This window comes from Schistocerca nitens, chromosome 1 (assembly GCF_023898315.1).
Source record: "Schistocerca nitens isolate TAMUIC-IGC-003100 chromosome 1, iqSchNite1.1, whole genome shotgun sequence".
NCBI lineage: Eukaryota > Metazoa > Arthropoda > Insecta > Orthoptera > Acrididae > Schistocerca > Schistocerca nitens.
The window spans coordinates 264572390-264595598 of record NC_064614.1 but is presented as its reverse complement, the minus strand read 5'-3'; the positions used below and the strand labels follow the sequence as shown (position 1 = coordinate 264595598).

The following is a 23209-nucleotide window of genomic DNA, read 5'->3' as shown; positions in this document are numbered from 1 at the left end:
TTTAAGTCACCAGTGACCGAACTGCAGATACTAACCGTTCTGTACCTGTGAATTTAAAGAATTTAAACTTTTGTCCTATACTAACCACAACCTAGCGATGTGCAGTGTATCCGAGAAAACGGCGGTGAACAACCTGCGGCAGAACTAAAATGACGATCGCTGCGTTCACGGCGATTAAAGCCAACCTCTGCGAGCGTACTTAAGACAGAAAAAAAAATCAGTTTCAGCTCGAAAAGCGAGCTGTAATTTCTCGTTATCATTGCATAGGCCTACCTGAACCTATCCTGTGGCGTTATCATCCGATGAGCAGTAGTCACTGACACTTGGCTGCCGATTATGGGCGACGCAGGCAGATTCCAAACGAAAATCGAATAGGAAGAAAAATAAGAGCAAATAAGAAAGTTTAAACAAAATCGTTACATTTTAAAAGATTCGGACTCACAATCTACTACACGTTAGGTTTAGATGCTAAACATTGCGCTACGCTACAATACTGAGTAAGTAGTTATATTTACGACTGTGGTAACCCAATCGCACCGATGAGTTGCAGTCCTCAAAAATTGGCTTCACGCAGTGTCATGCGAAACTCATCTAACATTAGCCGATCGCTGTCATCATGAAGACTGTGTGACACGCTGAATCGCGTCTTGCGCAGAAGCATCCAATAGTGTTCGGTTAGTTCTCTGTACGAAATTTACGTATTTCATTGACGTGTGAGAGAGAGAGAGAGAGAGAGAGAGAGAGAGAGACTGTCACGATCCAAGCACAACAATAAAGAAAGCCGGACAAGGAATTGGTTGTTGCGACTGTTTGACAACGGTGAACGGTTCGGACGTATCGTTGAGCGCTCTGACTGAAAGACACCAGCTCCAACACGTGAAGTGTCAACTATCACGTAATTTTAATCAGACTATAATAGTGTTGAATAAAGTAGAATTTTAAAATACAGCCTGGTGAATTTTTTTCCAAATCGGTCAAGGCTGTGATGATCACCCGAAAAAGGCTGTAATTTACCTGCAAATAGCAGCTTACCCAGCAAGCTCCTCCGCAGATGAGTCACTCCATACAAGTGCTTCAACACCGAGATTGAGGACCAGCCCAGCATGCGCCTAAACGAGCGTGGAAAACTGCGAGAAAACCACTCTCAGACTGATCTCAGACTGGGCTGTGTACCAGCGTGCCGCGCAGATTCGATTCGGATCTCGCTTAGGGGTGGCGGTATCGCTGAACCAATTGGTTTTCAGTTGCACCGGTTCTTTTCGTGACTGGTTTAACCCGAGTTTTAAAACCGCTCAAAATAACCGCTTTTTGAACTAACCGATTTTCGGTTTTTTGTTGCTATTTCTTCTCTGAATGGAACGAGATACCGCCAAATTCTTTGGGTTTAAAGACCTTAAGTAATAGTACCCTGGTAAATATAATTAACATTTAAAATAATAGGGTATCTAATCCTAGTTTATTATTTAAATTTCACAGATTCATAAAAGAGCTACAAATAAATTTTAACATTTCACCTTACAAATTTATATTTTAACCCTAAAAATATAAACAACTGTTTTAACCAATAATATTCACTTGTATCAATCGTATAACCGCGGCTGCTGGCACGAATTATGCCGATACTAAATCAATTGCTAAATCCAAAATCACTTGATAATTAAATCAAATTACTGCAAAAAGAACATTTAGTTTAACAAAACTTACATATAATACAAAGAAAAAGTGAATAAACAAGCAAGAATAAAACTTTTGAAAACAAAATAAGAAGTTTGAAAATTTATAAAATTAAGAAAATATAAAAGATTCAAATATTTAAAGAAAGAAAAAGAAAAAAATCACAAACACTAACAAAAAAAAAAAAAAAAAAAGAAACACACCCACGTATGACCACAACAACTTCTCTATTATATATAAATAAAGATTAATATGGAACATGTATACCAATAAATGTATTATATTCTTTCTTATTTAATCTTTCTTTTCACTAATAATAAAGAAAGATTAAATAATATAATAAATATATTTTATACAATTATGTAAATTAATGTAATATGTTATTAATATAAAATTAAGTTTATATTAAATTAACTTAAATATTTGTTGGTTAAATAATCTAATTATAGATAATTATATAAAATTATTTATATTAATATAATATAAATTAATATAAATTGACTTAGAACGAAGATTGAAAAATTCTAATCAAAGTGGAGGCGTAGAAGATCACGGAGATACGGGCTTGAGGCTGCGGGATAAATCGGTCTCATTGTCTTCAGTAAATATTTCTAAGGTGAAGGAGACGTGCGCAGCAATGGCGAGAGTGAAAGGTCGTCAGTTGATGGCTTCCCTGTATCTTCACTTTTGGATTGTATCAGTTTTTCACCCTGAAGCAATACAAAGTTAACGGTTCAGTCATCCCGAGTTTATAGTTCTCAATAAAATTGAAGCTATGTTTATTGCTAGTTTTTGAATGCAGGCGTTGTTATTAAAATAGTGCTGGTCGTTTTCCCCAATTTCTATAATACTCCAACATTTCAAAGCAATGTAAGTTTTCTGAATAAACAGTACTAGTAAAAGTTTTATTTAAAAACCAAAAATTTAGCGTTGCTGCTATGGAAAAGCCGGTTATTAGTAAAAAATTAAGAAAACTTGTTATAACCGAGACCAAACAAATGCCCAAAATGTTACAGTTATTCAGAACTAAAATACTGGTATCGGTATTAACCGTTCGATTTTTCCCATCTATTGTATGGCTCAGCTTCCTACGTCGCGAACTAACGAGTTGCTGATTAAGCTACTATAAGCAGATGGAAAGAAATCACCAGCAACATCTTTGATAGAACCCTCTGGAATAGCCTGAAGAAATTTAAGGAAACCACAGAAAAGCGAAGCTTAAATTGTGCTTGAGGGTATAAGAATACCTTTCCCCCCGAAATAGAAAGCCAGAACGAGTAGGATGAAAGCGCTGTGGACAACGAGGTCATTAGAGATCGAAAGCAAGCCGTACAGAGGCAAGAATGGGACAGGAAATGGCTGATAGCCTTTTGAGTGGAAGCATCCTGCCGTTATCCGTAAGTGATTTAGGGAAGTATACATCCGAATGGCTGGGTGGGGTGCTGAACCCCGCTCCTCCAACATGGGAGGAGAATGTGATAAGCACTGCGTCATCTGCCTCAGTACCAAAGTTGAAATTAAAAGTCTCGAATTGGGAGATGTTATACGGATTTACGAGGATTTGTGCGCAGCAAAGCACACTTTGGAACGTTACGACAGAAAACATTTGGCGCGCACTGCTCTCACACTGTTGACACGTGGTGGGCACGGTGCCAGTCTCAAGTTCGCTGCACCCACCAGCAGCGGCCGAGGCCACCCGGGCGAGCAGCGAAGCCGAAACCTCGGAACAGCCTCGCGAAACAAGCACAAGCAGTGTAATTCAAAGCGAAGAAGCTTTAGATTTGATGTTTCTCGAACCTCTAGCACCTTGAGACCATATGGGTATCAGTGAAAGACAATCTCAGAAAGCAAGACTTGCACATAGGCTGGTTCACATAGTCGTCAAAGTGTCCTCAACGTAACAGCCAGCTATTCACAAAACCAGACACTCTTCATGTTCAACCGCCTATCCACGCTAGTTTAACCGGACATTCCCATAGCCTGCTCTCCAAGACATTGACTTGTCAGTTACCCTGCAACCCACTCATCTCTATATCCTTTCCTTACAGACCCTCATACAACCTTCATCTTCACTGAATCATTGCCTCACCTACCTCGTCCTTTCATATATCAACATACTGTGACGGGTCCTGGCAAGATATTTACAAAATCTTTATAATATATAAAAATAAACATTTATCTGTATTATTATTTCATTACTGTATGAATTGTTGTTGATTATGTATAAAAGGAAATAACAATTTTTCATTTTTATGTTTGTGCAATATTTATGTATCTATATTTCGCAAATGACGTCTGTGGTCGGCGAATGTATGTATCGAAGCAGACAATGACAAAAATAATTACAACAATGCATATTAAATTGTCTGTAAATAGTGGAGGTTAAAACATTACCCGTTAAGGTTGTAACAGCCTGTGACGCTCGCTTGAATGCTTAGGTAGCCTTCGTTTGTCCTTTGATCGAGAAAGACGCCATTGGAGGCTGATATTTGTAAAAGATGTGTACTTCTAATTTATGATGATTTTTTTAATATAGAAATTTTTAAAATTATTACCTGTAATAATTTACTGCTAGCTTGCCCAAGATTTCATTCCACATTCTTGGCCGTTTTCAGCGTATTAGGAATTTTTCATGACGCAGAGCCGTGCAGCGATCGCCGGAACCGCTTTCGCGGCAAATTCAAATTAAATTGAATGAAAGCAGTTTGCCCGCAATATAGCTAGCAGGTAACGGGACATTAAAATTCTCTCTTTCAACTTCCTGGAAACTTCAGAGGGCAATTTGGATTTTATTATGTCATTTTCAGGTGGACATGGGCAGCTGATATTATGTTATCAGTTACGTAAATAATTCATGAGTGATAAAATTGTACTTGTGTGTGATCAAAGACTGCTGTGCAAAATATGTTCTGGCTAATAACAAAAGTCAGATTTCTATTTTTTTTAGTTTCATGCTCCCATGTTAGTCGTGGCAGTTAATAGTGTCTCTCTCATATTATATATATATATATATATATATATATATATATATATATATATATATATATATCCGCTGCAGCTTTTACATTTAGCGAACATAACATACTTTAACTTCCGTACGGGTATAAGAGTAATTTTCAGTGCATTCGAGAGATGAAAGTAGCGAAGGGCATTTTTTATTTCAGTTACAGTAATGATACCATGTTCCATATCTAACAAGCCAGATCAGTGTTATATAAAAAATAGTTTGCAAATTAAAGATCGTGCGTCCACAGCAGAAAATCTGTTAGTGTTGTGCGTATCAACACATAATAGGTCTAATATTATCAACTGCTGAAACGAATAGTGAGGATCAAATTTTATCTGTCGAGCTCGCCACAATAAACAATATAAAATTAATTAAAATATTATGCCAGATAAACTGCATATAAAGTAAAAACTGTGTGCGGTGGAGATCACGCGACAGTACACAGACTAAGGAAAAAAGGACCACTACAAACGACTTATCCGAACGGTACGGAAATCGGTAGATGTGATGCACATGTACAGGCAAACAAATGATTACAATTTCAGAAAAAAACTGGATGATTTATTCAAGAGAAAGATCTTCACAAATTGAGCAAATCAAGAACGCGTTGGTCCACCTCTAACCCTTATGCAAGTAGTCATTCGGCTTGCCATTGAATGACAGAGTAGTTCGATGTTTTCCCGAGGGATATAGTGGCAAATTCTGACCAACTGGTGCTGTAGATCGTCAAAATTCCAACCTGGTTGGAGGACCCCGCCCACGATGATCGAAACGTTCTCAATCGGGGGAAGCGATCCTGCGATCTTGCTGGCCAAGAAAGGGTTTGGCGAGCATGAAGACAAGCAGTAGAAACTCTCACCGTGTGCGGGCGGGCATTCTCGTGCTGAAATATAAACCGAGGTTTGATTGCCATGAAGACCACCAAGACGGGGCGAAGATTATCTTCGACGTACCGCTGTGCTGTGAGGGTGTCGCGGATCACAACTAACGGGGTCCTGCCATGAAAAGAAATGGCGCCCCAGACCACCACTCCTGATCGTCGGGCCGGCCGAAGTGGTCGAGCGGTTCTAGGCACTACAGTCTGGAACCGCGCGACCGCTACGGTCGCAGGTTCGAATCCTGCTTCGGGTATGGATGTGTGTGATGTCCGTAGGTTTAAGTGGTTCTAAGTTCTAGGGGACTGATGACCTCAGAAGTTAAGTCCCATAGTGCTCAGAGCCATTTGAACCATTTGAACCTGATCGTCGGGTCATATGGCTGGCGACTGTCAGGATGGTATCCCACCGCTTCCAGGCCGTCTTCAGACACGTCTGGGTTGGTCATCGGTGCCCATTTCCAAGTTGCAATCATCACTGAAGACAATTTTATTCTGTTCAATGATGTTCCAGGCCGAAGACGTGTCTAGAGACGCCCTGGATGGAGGTGGGATACCAACCTCACTGTCGCCCACCATTGGCCCGACAACGGTCTGGGGTGCCATTCGTTTTCATAGTAGAACCCATTTGTTTGCGATCCATGGCACCCTTATGTCGATGACATTTTACACCCCGTCTTGTTGCCCTTCAAGGCAAGCAAGCCTGGACTTACATCTCAGCAAGGTAATGACTGCCCACAAGGCGACAGTTTCTACTGCTTGTCTTTGTGCTTGCCAAACCCTTCCTTGGCCAGCAAAATCGCCGGATCTCTCCCCCGATTGAGAACGTTTGGAGCTTTATGGGCAGGGCCTGCCAACCAGTTCGGGGTTTGACGACCTAATGTGCCAGTTGGGCAGAATTTGGCACGATATCCCTAAGGAGAACATCCAAAAACTATCAATCTATGCCAAGGCGAATAATTGCTAGGTTATGGCCCAGGGGCAGACCGACGCGTTACTGACTTGCTCAATTTGTGAAGCTCTTTCTCTTGAATGAATAATGTAATTGTTCTGAAATTGTAATCATTTGTTTATTTGTACATGTACATCACACCTATAAATTTCCATCCCCATCGGATAATTCGTTCGTTGTGCGTCGTTTCTCCTTTTTTTAGTGTATTTCGCGAGGCACCATATGACGCAAGACGGAGGGTACCTTGTACCACCGTTAGGCCTTCCTTTTCCTGTTCCACTCGCAGAGGTAGGTAGGTAGGTTGGTTGGTTGGTTTAAAAGAGTAGCGGGTGGGGGGGGGGAGGGAGGGGGGAAGGGACCAAACTGCGAGGTCATCGGTCCCTTGTTCCCCATAAAATAATTACAGAAGGGAAAGAAGAAAAGAAAGGAGAAGTACAGCACAATGACAGGAGGAAAGAAGAACCAAAAGAATGACAGAAGGACAACCAACACTCCTATGGACAAAACTGGAAAAGAAAACCACAGAGAGAAGCAAGAAACAGGTAGAAGGGGTAAAACAAGAGAGCAGATGACCGTTGCTGGCCGACGACGAGAATAAAAAGGAAAAGCCAGCCGAACTACTTAATCCTAACTAACCTAAGGACAACACACACATCCATGCCCGAGGCAGGATTCGAACCTGCGACCGTAGTGGTCGCGCTGTTCCAGACTGTAGCGCCTAGAACCGCTCGGCCACTCTGGCCGGCAAAGCCAGCCTCTCCGCGACACATTAAAACATCCACCCTGAAAGGATTGGAATGGAGAACACAAAGGGAAAAAGGACATGCGCTAAAACTTATATAGAATGATAAAACCCACCGTCACATATTAAACGTAAAAATAAATTAGCCGATGAGGCCTTGTCAGCTAAAATTGATTGCAACGAATCCGGTAACTGATGAGTCAGTCGCAGGGCAGCCAGAAAAGGGCAGCTCACCAAGATATGGGCCACTGTCAGCCGATCGCCGCACCTACACTGAGGTGGGTCAGCACGGCGCAGTAGGTGGCCGTGTGTCACCCATTCGCACAGGGAACGACGGGAAAGTGAGCGTCCACATGCTTCCGTACGCGCACTGATTTCTCTTGTTTCCGTGATCCTTACACGATATTTACGTTGGTGACAGTAGCATAGTTCTGCCGTCTGTCGCAAATGCGGGTTCTCCACACTTTCTCAATAGCGTATCGCGAAAAGACCGTCTTCTTCCACCCAGGGATTCCCATCTGAGTTCACGGAGCATTTCCGTAACACTCGCGTGTTGATCAGACTTGGCGTATCAAGTCTAGCAGCACGTCTTTGATATCATCCTTTATTTCGGCCTGCTGGAGTACCATTCAAGCAGTACTCAAGATTCAGTAGCATGAGTGTCTTCCTTCCTTCCTTCATACAGGGAGATTCAAAAAGAAAGAAAAGATTTCAGTTGTTTACAACAGAAAAATTGTGAAATATATAAACTCTCTGCGCTAATCACTAGACAGAGGAATGTTGTAAGATATATGTTTTCACAGACACAATACTATCATATACTGTACATGAGCACCATGTGCCGGCCGCGGTGGTCTCGCGGTTCTAGGCGCGCAGTCCGGAACCGTGCGACTGCTACGGTCGCAGGTTCGAATCCTGCCTCGGGCATGGCTGTGTGTGATGTCCTTAGGTTAGTTAGGTTTAAGTAGTTCTAAGTTCTAGGGGACTGATGACCACAGCAGTTGAGTCCCATAGTGCTCAGAGCCATTTGAACCATTTTTGAGCACCATGTGTTGCTCGAGAAATATCGAAACTGTAGTCCATTTCATTCCGCACACGAATCAACATGTCCCTGTTTATTGAATCGACAGCTTCAACAAATCGGTTTCTCAAAACTTTAAGAGTATTGCCATTGGTGAGACAAGGACAATATCTGATGATGGTGATGTTAAGACAATGCCGCACCACAGGATTCCTTAAGGAGAAGCGGTGACCAGCCAATTTGACCTTTTGTACCAAGCAAGACGAAATAACGAAAAAACAATCATATTAACATACTAAGATACACGCCGATCAGAGGCAAGTGGAGCCCGGCGGGGGCTAGTCCTGTTGCGGGAGGTCAACCTCTACATCTAACAAGTAGCCTCCCCCCCCCCTCCCCCGCTCACTTTAAAATACAAGCAGTATGTCAAATTCGCGCAGAAAGATAAAAATATGAAACAACATAATCGTGAATCTCATCATCATCATCATCATCATCATCATCATCATCTCACCAATTCAGGTTCGTATTAGATTTGTACAGTCCACACAAAATTGTAACGGAAATATGGGACGATATATACCGACGTATTAAAGAGAACTTGTTGCAAGGTACCGAAATATCGATTTAAACCGTTGTATTGTTAACGCCACCACTTGTCGATGATTTTTTTATTCAATGTATCTACTATTCGAAACTACTTATTTATTTAATTGTATTACCTTAAATCAGTTTCGTCACACGCTAGAGTGCAACACGTGGCAAACTAGTGGTGAAATCCTCACGCCTCCAGCCGGAAAAGTCACAGAATTGAGAAGGAAACATTCTTGATGAATACTGGTATACTTCCACTATCTCTGATTCCGCTATTTTGGCTCACAAATGCAAACTGTGTTGAAATGTCTGAGAAGGTGCTTTGTTGTTCAGCTCTAAATAATTAGGTTTGAAAAACTAATGAGATTTACCCTGTTCACCCTAAGTATAACATAGATGTAAACATTTCACTATGTCACACCATGTAGCCTATCAGAGCTAACGTCTACTTCACTTAAAACTTCCAGGCTGTAAGACCGTAGTGAATGTATTGGCGTTTTACCTCCGAATATAGAATATCTGACGAATTCCCTATTACAGTAGTAATGGAGTCGAACTAGGATGTGTCCTCGCGCCAACATTGTTTGCCCTGTACCTCTCAGCCCTGCTTTATTATCTCTGAACAATGCGAGTTCACTGACCTTAAAGACAGGTTTGACAGAGGACTAATTTAAAGGAGTCCAGGCTCCTTTCGAGAAGCGTCCGTCCCACCGAGATACTGAACTGCAATTTGCTGGGGACAGCGCTTCTCCAGCTCGCACACTGGCGTAGCCGCAACAGATTTGTTTCAGTGGTGAATATGAACGGTTTGGCTTAACCATGAACAGTCAAAAAAATAAAAAAACGAAGATACTTCTACAGCTATCTCCTGGAATTGCCTTTCAATATCTCTATCTCCAGCACACCTTTGGAACACGTAGATCACTTTCACGGTATACGAAGTGTATTATCAACTACCCGCTCATCGGGAAAGACCGTGTTGAACAGAACACTGCTACCCATGTTGCTTTCGGACGTCTCACAGATCGGGACTTCCTGAGTAAAGATCCGACACTATGTGCCAAGCTGGTGACGCATCGAGGAGTTGTTTCTACCCCGCTCTATGAGGTACCTTGGACGCTGTATCGCTGCGATCTTAAGAAACCAGAACAGAGGCTTATAAACGTTAATCAAATAGGATGACTTCATTTCCAACACAACTGGTCCTGAGAAGGTGAAGATGCTCAGTACAGCGCCCATAGTCATTCGTCAACTACGCAGATGAATTGGGCGTCTCCGGCGGATGAGAAACGACGAGCTTCCTCGACAGATTTTGTATAGTGGAGCGAGCACAGGCAGAAGGCCCCGTGGTGCTACTCTGAAGCACTACAAGGATCAATTCAAGAAGAACCTACAGATTATGTGACTGCGTGCTGTCTGTTCTTTAGGGTAAGTCCGAAACAACAGACACCACGCCGAATCCGAAGCTGTGATGTTATGTACACTACTTGCCATTAAAATTGCTACACCACGAAGATGACGAGCTACAGACGCGAAATTTAACCGACAGGAAGAAGATGCTGTGATACGCAAATGATTAGCTTTTCAGAGCATTCACACAAGGTTGGCGCCGGTGGCGCCACCTATAACGTGCTGCCGTGAGGAAAGTAAGTTTCCAACCGATTTCTCATACACAAACAGCAGTTGACCGGCGTTGCCTGGTTAAACGTTCTTATGATGCCTCGTGTAAGGAGGAGAAATGCGTACCATCACGTTTCCGACTTTGATAAAGATCGGATTGTAGCATATCGCGATTGCGGTTTATCATATCGCGACATTGCTGCTCGCGTTGGTCGAGATCCAATGACTGTTAGCAGAATATGGAATCGGTGGGTTCAGGAGGATAATACGGAACGCCGTGCTGGATCCCAACGGCCTCGTATGCCTAGCAGTCGAGATGACAGGCATCTTATCCGCATGGCTGTAACGGATCGTGCAGCCACGTCTCGATCCATGAGTCAACAGATGGGGACGTTTGCAAGACAACAACCATCTGCACGAACAGTTCGACAACGTTTGCAGCAGCATGGACTATCAGCTTTGAGACCATGGCTGCGGTTACCCTTGGCGCTGCATCACAGACAGGAGCGCCTGAGATGGTGTACTCAACGACGAACCTAGGTGCACGAATGGCAAAAAGTGATTTTTCCGGATGAATCCAGGTTCTGTTTACAGCATCATGATAGGCGCATCCGTGTTTGGCGACATCGCGGTGAACGCACATTGGAAGCGTGTATTCGCCATCGCCATACTGGCGCATCACCCGGCGTGATGGTATGGAGGTGCCATTGGTTACACGTCTCGGTCACCTCTTGTTCGCACTGACGGCGCTTTGAACAGTGGACGTTACATTTCAGATGTGTTACGACCCGTGGCTCTACCTTTCATTCGATCCCTGCGAAACCCTACATTTCAGCAGGATAATGCACGACCGCATGTTGCAGGTCCTGTACGGGCCTTTCTGGATACAGAAAATGTTCGACTGCTGCCCCGGCCAGCACAATCTCCAGATCTCTCACCAATTGAAAACGTCTGGTCAATGGTGACCGAGCAACTGGCTCATCACAATACGCCAGTCACTACTCTTAATGAACTGTGGTATCGTGTCGAAGCTGTATGGACAGATGTACCTGTACACGCCATCCAAGCTCTGTTTGACTCAAAGCCCAGGCGTATCAAGGCCGTTATTACGGCCAGAGGTGGTTGTTCTTGGTACTGATTTCTCAGGATCTATGCACCCAAATTGCATGAAAATGTAATCACACGTCAGTTCTAGTATAATATATTTGTCCAATGAATACCCGTTTATCAACTGCATTTCTTCTTGGTGTAGCAATTTTAATGGCCAGTAGTGTAAATTGAAGGGTGCCGGAAAAAAGGGTAGGGAAGGGAAGGGAACGGAACGGAACGGAAGGGAAGGGAAGGGAAGGGAAGGGAAGGGAAGGAACTGACGATATCAGCTGCGTCGGGGCTTTATGCGGAATCGGCGGCAAAGAGCGAAAATGTGTGCCGGACCGCAACTGCGGATAGATGGCGCTAAGTCTGAATGTGGGCCGGCCGGGTAGCGTGGCGAGACAGTTCGTGCATTTGTGATACACACTGTATCCGGATGGCGCAGCGGTTAACGCAACTGCCTGGTAAGCAGGAGATCCCGGGTCCGAGTCCCAGTCTGGCACACAATTTCACTCGTCGTCGCCGAATTCGTACCAAGTCCCGAAGCACCTGATATCATCAGTTCCTTTCCTTTCTCCCCCTTCAGTTTAAACAGAACCTAAACAGTCTAAACACTAACACGAGTAATTGGTGCGCCACAGAAAAAGATCGTGCTAGCTGGCGGACTACTGCTATAGCTTCTGTTTCACATTTTGATCAGGTACACTAAAAACTGGAAAATAGGAATCGTCAGAGATGAAAACTTCACCAGGCCCAGCTACACCCTGCACTCTCAACATGTCTAATCTATGAGGTAGCATGTGTAATGCCAGGATTGGTCTCTTAGGACATCGAAGGAATCTCCACACCTAAACTATGATGTAACGAAGGAAATACAGGAGGAAAATGAAAACTCTGATACGAGTATCAGCAGATGACGGAGATCACTGATCAGCCAGAGCATTATGACCACCGACCTACTGTCGTTATAAATCCGTCCATGCGATAGCAGCGTCATCTGAGAACCGGAAACCTCGTCCTGTACCTAACCCGTTCTCTCCTTGCAGCAGCCACCAAGAAAACATTTATCTATAGTCAAGTTTTTTTACAGATTTGTATCTTGACAGGTAAAAAATTTTAGAATGTATGCATCTAGGAAAAAGAATCAAAAGAGAGTTTAAGTCCAGTACCTGTCTTATCTGTGTCAAAGTTAAGCAAGTTAATTAATTAATAATCTTTTCTTTACGACATGGAAGAGTTCATTTTATGCTCCTGGGACCCCCTATAGTAGTTTGAAAATATCTGATCGGTCCAAAGTTTATGAAATAATATTCTATTTTACCAGAAAGGCTTAGCGCCATGATTTTAAATAAAAAAAAAAATCACACACACCTCTGAAGATCTGACGAAGGTCATTGTTAGCAGTCGTCCATACTTACAGGCCATGAAGAAGAAGTAATGCGCCTTCACAGGCAGTAGTTTGTAGTTTATCTTTGGCATTGTGTCTCCAATCCATTAAGCAGTTCAGGGGCAGTACAAATCTGAAACAAATTACAACGAATTATGCAGCAGACAAATAAGATTAATAACATTTTTTATGTTATCGACAATTCAAAGTGTTCCTATGGAAGGAAGAAGCTACTGTCGTCGTAAATACATTGTTTAGGGACAATAACATAGAAACTGGGCCGCGCGGAATTAGCCGAGCGGTCCGATGCGCTGCAGTCATGGATTGTGCGGCTGGTCCCGGCGGAGGTTCGAGTCCTCCCTCGAGCATGGGTGTGTGTGTTTGTCCTTAGGATAATCTAGGTTAAGTAGTGTGTAAGCTTAGGGACTGATGACCTTAGCAGTTAAGTCCCATAAGATTTCACACACATTTGAACATTTGAACAGAAACTGGTGAGCAGCCAAAACAGTATCACTGAAGAGTTATTTGTTAATAATAATGGTGTCACTACTGTTCAGAGCTTTACTTCATTTATAAACAAGACAGCGGTCAATTTACAAATAAAACTGGCCTATTGCGGGTAGGACTTGTGCACTGAGGGTTCCGTACAAAATTCAGAATGTACGTAAAACTTGCACCGTAAATATTACGGAAACGGAAAGTGCTATTGAGGTATGGTTTTTGTAATAATACTTAAAAAGTGTATTTTTTGTACGAACATACACAATGAAACAATGCCTGTTGACATTAACAAACTAAAAGTAGGGTAAATTAGAAAAAAATGGCTCTAAGCACTATAGGACTTTACATCTGAGGTCATCAGTCCCCTAGAATTAGAACTACTTAAACCTAACCAACCTAAGGACATCACACACATCCATGCCCGAGGCAGGATTCGTATGTGAGACCGTAGCAGCAGCGCGGTTCCGGGCTGAAGCGCCCATAACCGCTCGGTCACAGCGGCCGATGCGATAAATTAGAATGTCTGTTGTGTTTGTTGGAGAAATCTAGTGCGAATCGTTTACGACATACAGTATTCTGAGAAGTTTCCACATCGACATTTGTGCAATACCTGTAGCAGCACACACCAAAGAACACACTACTAATGTGGGTTCTGACCAGTGACGAGACAACTGAGCATCACAGGTTGTGTTCAAAATGACCACCAGCAACGGCAATACACGGTTCCGGACTGGTATAGTACGACCGCTGCATAAGTGCTAGCATTTCAACGGGGATGTTCGAGCAGGCTGCAGTGATACGTCGTTGCGTAACGTCGGGTGCGGTTGGTATGTCTTTATGCACAGCGACTTTCAGCTTTTCCCACACAAGTCTACAGGCGTCAAATCTGTGTCCAATACAACGATTTGGAAACAGTTCGTGAAGATATGCTGAAGTACTTCGTGCACTGTGCGCTGGGCAGCCATCATGTTGGTACCACAGGTTCCTCCTAGTCTAAAGAGGAACGTCTTATATCACTAGTGGAAGGCTGCAGTACTTGTGCGCGTTCAGAGGTCCATTTATGAAGAACCGGCGTATGAGCTGATGGTGCACTATCCCACATCACACGTTTACGCTCCATGGACGCTAACGTTCCTGCTGACAAAGCTAACGGGGACTATCAACAGACCAATAGTGCATGTTTCGGCGGTTTACCTGGCCATGGTCAGTAAATATGGCTTCGTCACTAAACAAGAAACGTGACGCATCTGGAGTATCCTGTCGTAATGCTTATGTACAGAAGTTAACATGAATCTCATAATCGTTTCCATGTAGCTCTTGTTAAGGATGAAATTTATGTCGGGAGAATGCGTAGGACACTAGCGATTTCGCGGGAGCTAACGTGCGGATCAAGTGCAACATTAGCAAGAACATTAATTTCCCCCCTCTTGTCGTCACTCGTTTCCTTCTGTTACGTTATCTGGATGTTACACTATCCTTTTCACGTAAATGGTTGAAGAGGTTAACAAATAATTGCCGAGACGGTGATGTACATTGAGTATCTTTGTAATAATATTTAGAAAGTATGCTTTTTGTGCAACCTGTTTATCGGCTGACTACCAATCCACTCTGTGAAAACCGCACGTTAATAGAACTTACCATTTCCACAATATTTGCGCTTGAAGTTTCACGCGATTCTTCTTGTATATAGTTTATCCATCTGGGAATCGAGAATCTCAACCATTTTTGCCTGTTTTCGATGTATATACCGGCGGGGGAATTCCAAGACCGTATCAAAATCTCTACAGTAGTTCCCCAGACTACCCCGGACAGACAAAAAGAAGAGAGCAGGGGACTTCAGTTTATCTGTGTAGAGAGGAGAATCATTAAAACTTTATTTACTCACTAAAACATGACTACAACATACATTTTATGGCTGCATGCAGTAACGCTCGTGTACTACGCTTTTTGACGCATGATGAATCCAATGTCTGTTCAAATGGCAAAAAGATATTTTTATGTGATATAATTACTGTTTAACAAGTTTCATATTTTTTACTTGTACTAATAAATTTTGCTTCGCACCGAATATCATGATTCTAAGTTTCCGCGTATCAAAATACGTACCATAAATGGCCGTGTCTTTTGATTGCATTGATTTAGAAACTTAGAAATTTTACACCACCAAGGGACCATAGACCTTAATAAGTGGCATAAATATGAACTTTTTAGTCTACCTGTTCATAAGATAATAGGTTTTTAACAGTCGGTCAGACAACAAAACGATCCTGTATGGATTCTATTTATACCAAGTGAGGCACAGAACCCTAAAAAGAAAACAATCAGGGCATTGCAACTGTACAGTCTCATACGCCCTCATCCGTTACAAAACTGTGTCCGAAATTGTTTTTCATTCACAAATATTTTCATTGTGAGAGACTTCTGGAGAACTCGTTGGCGAGGCCAACAGTCGATAACCCTCTGTATCGCGGTAGGCCAAGGCAGCACGAACAAAAAAGCTGTCTTGCGTTATCTTGCTGAAAGATATAATCACGGAGGCCTCTAAGATAACCAGCAAGCACGAGGGCCTTACTACGTCAGAAACGTAACGACTAATGTTCAAAATATCGGCTATGCGAACCAGAGGTAATCGTGTTGTGTGCTCAGTGGTTTCCCTTATCAGGTAAAATGTAAATGTCGTGTGACTCGGGCCTCCCGTCGGGTAGACTGTTCGCCGGCTGTAAGTCTACCGATTTGACGCCACTTCGATGGGGATGAAATGATGATGATTAGGACAACACCCGGTCCCTGAGCGGAGAAAATCTCCGACCCAGTCGGGAATCGAACCCGGATCCTTAGGATTGAGATTCTGTCGCGCTGAGCACTCAGCTACCGGGGGCGGACCCCCTTATCAGGTGATAAGGAAGATGCTGAATGAAATCTGGCAATGTCTGTTCTCTTCGGATACGTCGATCGTAGCTCTGTATGCAGAACAGGGATTCGTCTGGGCAGACCAGGCGTTGCCAGTTGGGGGCAGCACTTCTGGTGCCGCGTCAATGGAAACCACAACGATGACTGCTGTCGTGACAATCCGTGGTGCTCCACTCATCGTCGCACTCTCCGTGTGGAGGATTATCGCGTTACGAACAAGCCAGATTTCTGACTCAAAGGGACGTGATGTCAAGGGCGCCCGTACCTGGGGGGCAAGGAATGGCGGCGGCGGGAACCCCCTCGCTCTCAGGGAAAGGAAAGACTATGGTGTAGCCAGGAATTTTTCTTTAAAGAAAATTATTTAAAAGTCTGTATCACACAGGTTTTAACAGACTTTGAACTAAAACCTGTTTAAGAAGCCGCCATTCGTCTTCCAAAACATTAAAAACACTCGATACCCCAGGTCCGCCCCCCAGTCCCACCCCTTACAAATTATAGTACGGGCGCCCTTGTATGAAGTGACTGTGCGATAGTGAATAGCCGAGCGAACAGTCTCTGTCGTCTCGGGCGTTAGTTGTGTCGCTCCGCTATGACACTGGGTAGGGCGATCCCAAACTAACGCGAGCAGCAGCGCCATATATTAGTGGACAACCAGAAAGTGAGGGCGCTCCGGTCGCCTTATCGCGAGTGAGCGTGTAATCGAGGCTGGCAGTGTATGCACAGCTGACTTGAAAGCAGTGATGGCATGATGCGTTTAGTCACCACTGCACTTGTTAACTGTAACGTCGCCGCGTGTTTCCGATAGCGGCCAAGTGCAATAATATCTTCGCTGAACAGTGACGGCGAAACGCAGTCTCTATAGGCCACGAATCTGCTGCTGCTAAATGCTCTCTCATACTGTCAGCCTTGCTTATAATGCTGATTTTGTCAAGGTTTTTTGTCTTTAAGAAATTTACTTCTGCCTTTTAGTGGTAGTGGTAATGTTCCTGGCGTTTCGTTGTGGTCCTGTTGTTTATCAGATTGAATTACCTGGCTCTAATCTTACGATTAGGTGTTTGGGTGTGGATTTTCTCATGTTGAGGCGTGGCGCAGTATACCGATCCTGCCTTGGAGGCGGTTAAGTGGGAGATGTGTCTCAGAGCTGGATAGTGACAGACGGTGATGCGAGACTGGACGCGCACGTAGTTTGTGTATCAGCCGATAGAGGACAATATTGGATAATGGACTGATTTAGTTTCGATTGTGCCCACTAGAGTGCACTAAAGTGATAGAACGTTTTTCATAAACTGTTCTATTTTCATAAAGTGTTATTATGTCTTGTTGTGTAGGTAAAATGTTATAAATGTATTTTAGCAGTATGAATGATGCGTGAGTTTGGTTTAAGGTTAATATGAAGATAATACTTTAACGAGTTATGTTGTGGGATTTAGTGCGGGAACATTTCGAAGAAGTATGGACGTAGACAAAGGGGATTTTTGTACACTAGATTTGTAAAGTAAGTTTATGGTAAAGGGAAAGTTAATTCAGATATAAATAACAATAGTAAATAACTTTGTGCATAAACAAAACTTCAGCATATTACATAATTAAGTCGGTAAAAAGTGCAGTCGTTAGGTTTACTATTTTGCGATTGGTTATTGATGAAAAGCGCGGATTGACGCGGGAGAATGTTGTTTTGCTATTGGCTGTTGAGTAAACTGACCAATGGTAAAGCAATATTCTTCGCGCGCCTTTCTCTGCTGGTAGAGAAGACTTAATGAAACAGTTTGGACGTGCGCAGCAGTAGTTCAGATGGAAACGAGAAGTTGCCGGATCTAGCAGTGTTTCATACATCAAAAGCGTTGTAAAGTGACGGCATAATTATTCCAATGGGTGTGTAGAAATTTCGGAATTTTTAAGTGAATTTTATGACGAGAAAAGACAAATTACGCGTGGCGTATTGAGCAGGTCGGTGGCTAAAAGCTGTGACTGCATTAGGTACCGACAGACTTAATATTTGGCGAGCATTCTCAACCAAAAACAATACGTGGTTTTGTAGCTATTACGTTTTCGGGAAATGCAACTCCATAAACTTGCTAACGTGAGTGAAAGGGATAGTGAGTGACTGCCTTAAGATTAGCACGGGCTTGGCAGTGATACTTGTTCACGTAAGTTTCAGAATATACAGGGTGTTTCAAAAATGACCGGTATATTTGAAACGGCAATAAAAACTAAACGAGCAGCGATAGAAATACACCGTTTGTTGCAATATGCTTGGGACAACAGTACATTTTCAGGCAGACAAACTTTCGAAATTCCGGTAGTTACAATTTTCAACAACAGATGGCGCTGCGGTCCGGGAAAGTCTATAGTACGATATTTTCCACATATCCACCACGCGTAGCAATAATATGGCGTAGTCTCTGAATGAAATTATCGGAAACCTTTGACAACGTGTCTGGCGGAATGGCTTCACATGCAGATGAGATGTACTGCTTCAGCTGTTCAATTGTTTCTGGATTCTGGCGGTACACCTGGTCTTTCAAGTGTCCCCACAGAAAGAAGTCACAGGGGTTCATGTCTGGCGAATAGGGAGGCCAATCTGTAGTGGACTGTTAAGGCAGCCAGTCCACAGTGAAGTAGCCGAAAGGGCACGCGTCAACTCACGCCGTCTGGCGTTAAGTCTGGAACAGGATTCGTAATGAATGTGATAAAGAAAAGAACGTAGCTACTAGAACACTTAACTTTTATATTGTCCTTTGGTATACAGCATTCTGGATGATAGAAGTGAGACTCTATCTTGAGGTACATGCAACGTTACAAATGGTTAATGGCGCCTTGCTAGGTCGTAGCCATTAACTTAGCTGAAGGCTATTCTAACTGTCTCTCGGCAAATGAGAGAAAGGCTTCGTCAGTGTAGTCGCTAGCAACGTCGTCGTACAACTGGGGAGAGTGCTAGTCCGTATCTCGAGACCTGCCTTGTGGTGGCGCTCGGTCTGCGATCCTGACAGTGGCGACACGCGGGTCCGACATGTACTAATGGACCGCGGCCGATTTAAGCTACCACCTAGCAAGTGTGGTGTCTGGCGGTGACACCACACAATCCACGCCGCCTCCTGTATGTTTCGGGTAGCCCAAAGCAATCACACGATCATCGAAATATTCATTCAGGAAATTAAAGACGTCGGCCGTGCGATGTGGCCGGGCACCATCTTGCATAAACCACGAGGTGTTCGCAGTGTCGTCTAAGGCAGTTTGTACCGCCACAAATTCACGAAGAATGTCCAGATAGCGTGATGCAGTAATCGTTTCGGATCTGAAAAATGGGCCAATGATTCCTTTGGAAGAAATGGCGGCCCAGACCAGTACTTTTTGAGGATGCAGGGACGATGGGACTGCAACATGGGGCTTTTCGGTTCCCCATATGCGCCAGTTCTGTTTATTGACGAAGCCGTCCAGGTAAAAATAAGCTTCGTCAGTAAACCAAATGCTGCCCACATGCATATCGCCGTCATCAATCCTGTGCACTATATCGTTAGCGAATGTCTCTCGTGCAGCAATGGTAGCGGCGCTGAGGGGTTGCCGCGTTTGAATTTTGTATGGATAGAGGTGTAAACTCTGGCGCATGAGACGATACGTGGACGTTGGCGTCATTTGGACCGCAGCTGCAACACGGCGAACGGAAACTCGAGGCCGCTGTTGGATCACCTGCTGCACTAACTGCGCGTTGCCCTCTGTGGTTGCCGTACGCGGTCGCCCTACCTTTCCAGCACGTTCATCCGTCACGTTCCCAGTCCGTTGAACTTTTTCAAACAGATCCTTTATTGTATCGCTTTTCGGTCCTTTGGTTACATTAAACCTCCGTTGAAAACTTCGTCTTGTTGCAACAACACTGTGTTCTAGGCGGTGGAATTCCAACACCAGAAAAATCCTCTGTTCTAAGGAATAAACCATGTTGTCTACAGCACACTTGCACGTTGTGAACAGCACACGCTTACAGCAGAAAGACGACGTACAGAATGGCGCACCCACAGACTGCGTTGTCTTCTATATCTTTCACATCACTTGCAGCGCCATCTGTTGTTGAAAATTGTAACTACTGTAATTTCGAAAGTTTGTCCGCCTGAAAATGTACTGTTGTCCCAAGCATATTGCAACAAACGGAGTATTTCTATCGCTGCTCGTTTAGGTTTTATTGCCGTTTCAAATATACCGGTCATTTTTGAAACACCCTGTATTAATTAAGGACAAAATTTCCATCCTTTCATTTCGTGTGAAAACTTTCTCCCGAAACGTAGATTTAGTGACTTTAATTGCAACCTGGTTCACGTCGAGATACAGTAGGTTTCGCTCGGATTCCCTACTGATGATCTGCTGAGACAATGTTCACAGGTAGGTGAAGGTTCGTCGTAAAGGGACGGAAAGAACCGCGCCGCCGCAATGTGACTAATTGTCAGTTAACGATCTGAGGGTTGTTATTCGGAAATCTCTTGGGTTGCAGTTCCCTAGGGAGATTATTAACTCTTTTGGTGAGTACCTGCCTCTTTGTTAGATTGCTTCGGCGAGGAATTGAATCCTCACTTTTAGCGTCAATGTTGATAGCAGTGTTCGGGACTGCTGTGGGAAAACGGTTGTCTACATGTACAAGGTCTGTTCAAAAAATTCCGGAACTTTGTCCACAAAATTTTTCTGCGCTCACCTTTTACTTATTGTGCATCGTCTCTTTCCAGATACTCTACTGCAGAACAGGTATACCGCTCCCAACGCCGTTCCACTTCCGAAAGCAGTCTTGGTACGCCTCTTGCTGGGTCGCAGAAAACACAGACAGCGAATTTTGTTTTATCTCGTCTATTGTTGCAAAATTTCTGCCTTTCAGGTGGGTTTTCAACTTTGGAAATAAAAAGAAAGTTCGCAGCGCCCAGGTCTGGAGATAACGGAGGATGAGGCAGCACAGTGATGTTTCTTGTGCGACAGTCGCGCACCAAAAGGGATGAATGTGCGGGTGAGTTATCGTGATGCAAGAGCCATGAATTGTCTCACCACATTTCAGGCCGTTTCCTTCTCACATTTTCTCGAAGGCGTCGCAACACGTCCCGGTAGTACCATCGATTAACAGTTTGTCCCTGTGGCACGAATTCATGATGAACTAATCCTTCAAAGTCAAAGAAAACTGTCAGCATGGTTTTGACATTTGATCTGACCTGACGAGCTTTTTTTTGGTCTTGGTGAATGTTTCCCGACGTTATGTGAAGATTGGATCTTGGACTCAACTTACAACTGTAGACCCACATCTCTACACCAGTTACGATTCCCTTAAGGAGTATCTCATTTTTATTTGTGCGATCCAAGGGCTCTTCAGAGGTTGTGAGGCGAAGGTCTTGCTGGTCTTGACTCATGAGTCGTGGGATGAACTTGCCGGCAACACGAAGCATTCCAAGATCCTCGGTCATGACACGTTCCAATTGAAATGTTACATTCTTCTGCAATCTCTCGGTCAGTCAGTCTTCGATTGGCACGCACAGTTCCCTTGACATTCCTGAAACGAGCGTCGATGGGCGTCCTGAACGAGAGTCATCTTTAACTTCCGTCCTGCCATTTTTCAACAGTGTGAACCATGTGTAACGCCGAATGCGGCTTAAGCACTCATCACTACAGGCTTCCTGCATTATTTGGTGTGTCTCTAAAGGTTTTCTTGAGTTTCAGGCAAACTTTAACGCAGATGTATTGCTCCTCTTATTCTGCCACCTCGAAATTGGCAAACTGTGGGAGACGTTCTACTCAATGTAAAACTGAACAATAAGTAACAGACATACAACAATGGAACTTCCGACAGTTACACACCAAAGACAGACGTGTGCAGGAACGCCAACCGCATTTCTCTCCATCACACCATTGGCGCGAAACTACGAATATTCCGGAATTTTTTTGAACAGACCTCGTATGGTTCGTTTCAGATGGCTCTGAGCACTATGGGACTTAACATCTGTGGTCATCAGTCCCCTAGAACTTAGAACTACTTAAACCTAACTAACCTAAGGACATCACACACATCCATGCCCGAGGCAGGATTCGAAACTGCGACCGTAGCAGTCGCGCGGTTCCGGACTGAGCGCCTAGAGGTTCGTTTCAGAGCTCTGTTTTTGATTGCGTATAGTATTTTAACGTGAGTTTTTTGCAGCGTAGCCCCATACACGGCAGGCAAATACCAGGATGGGGCGTACTACACTGCAGTACACTCTTGCCGCAATGCTCGCTGTTATGCTGCTTTCTCTCCTTAGTAAGGCGTAGAGTGCGTGGAGCGTTTGACTTGCTTTTACCCTCAGGACTTCCGTGTGCCTTTGCCATAAGAGGCGCTGATCTAAGTCACTCCGAGGTATTTTACATCAGGCCGTCGCACAATGTTGCGTCTGTGGAGACAAAGGGTGAGGTGTGGGCGACGACGTGGTAGCCCCTTTCCTTTCCTGTGTATAAACATTACAGCTTGAGTCTTTTCGCTGTTCGGAGTCACGTCATTTCTCGGCCCTTCTGTCTTTTGTGTAGGACGTTCGTTAGTCGTCTTGTGACGAGGTTCCTGTTGGACCTCTGAGCGAAAAAAGCCGTTTCACAACATGATCGTATCAGAAACAATTAGCATTCAGATATAACTTCTGAATGAGAGCTACTTTGCATAATCTCCCTTTACGTATAGAATGTATGTGGTCTAAGTCCTGCTACTTTGTGCGGTTGCGCTGAAATGCTAGTAAACTTTATACGAATTTGACGTTTGTAGCATGCCGTCCTCATGACAAAAAAATACAAATTTTGGAAATATGTGCGGTACAATGGACAGACATTTCAAAAAGGAAATTGGCAAAGT

General features: G+C 43.7%; 1 protein-coding gene across 3 annotated transcripts in view; it reads right to left on the bottom strand.

Moving 5' to 3' along the window:
• Positions 1 to 23209, bottom strand: part of LOC126247730 (major facilitator superfamily domain-containing protein 6) — a 217178-nt gene that overhangs the window by 67671 nt on the left and 126298 nt on the right. For all 3 annotated transcript variants that reach the window (XM_049948505.1, XM_049948507.1, XM_049948506.1), the window contains exon 2: positions 12995 to 13096. In XM_049948505.1, the coding sequence (XP_049804462.1) occupies positions 12995 to 13055 (61 nt within the window). In that variant the 5' untranslated portion in view covers positions 13056 to 13096. The remainder of the gene's footprint in view (positions 1 to 12994; positions 13097 to 23209) is intronic.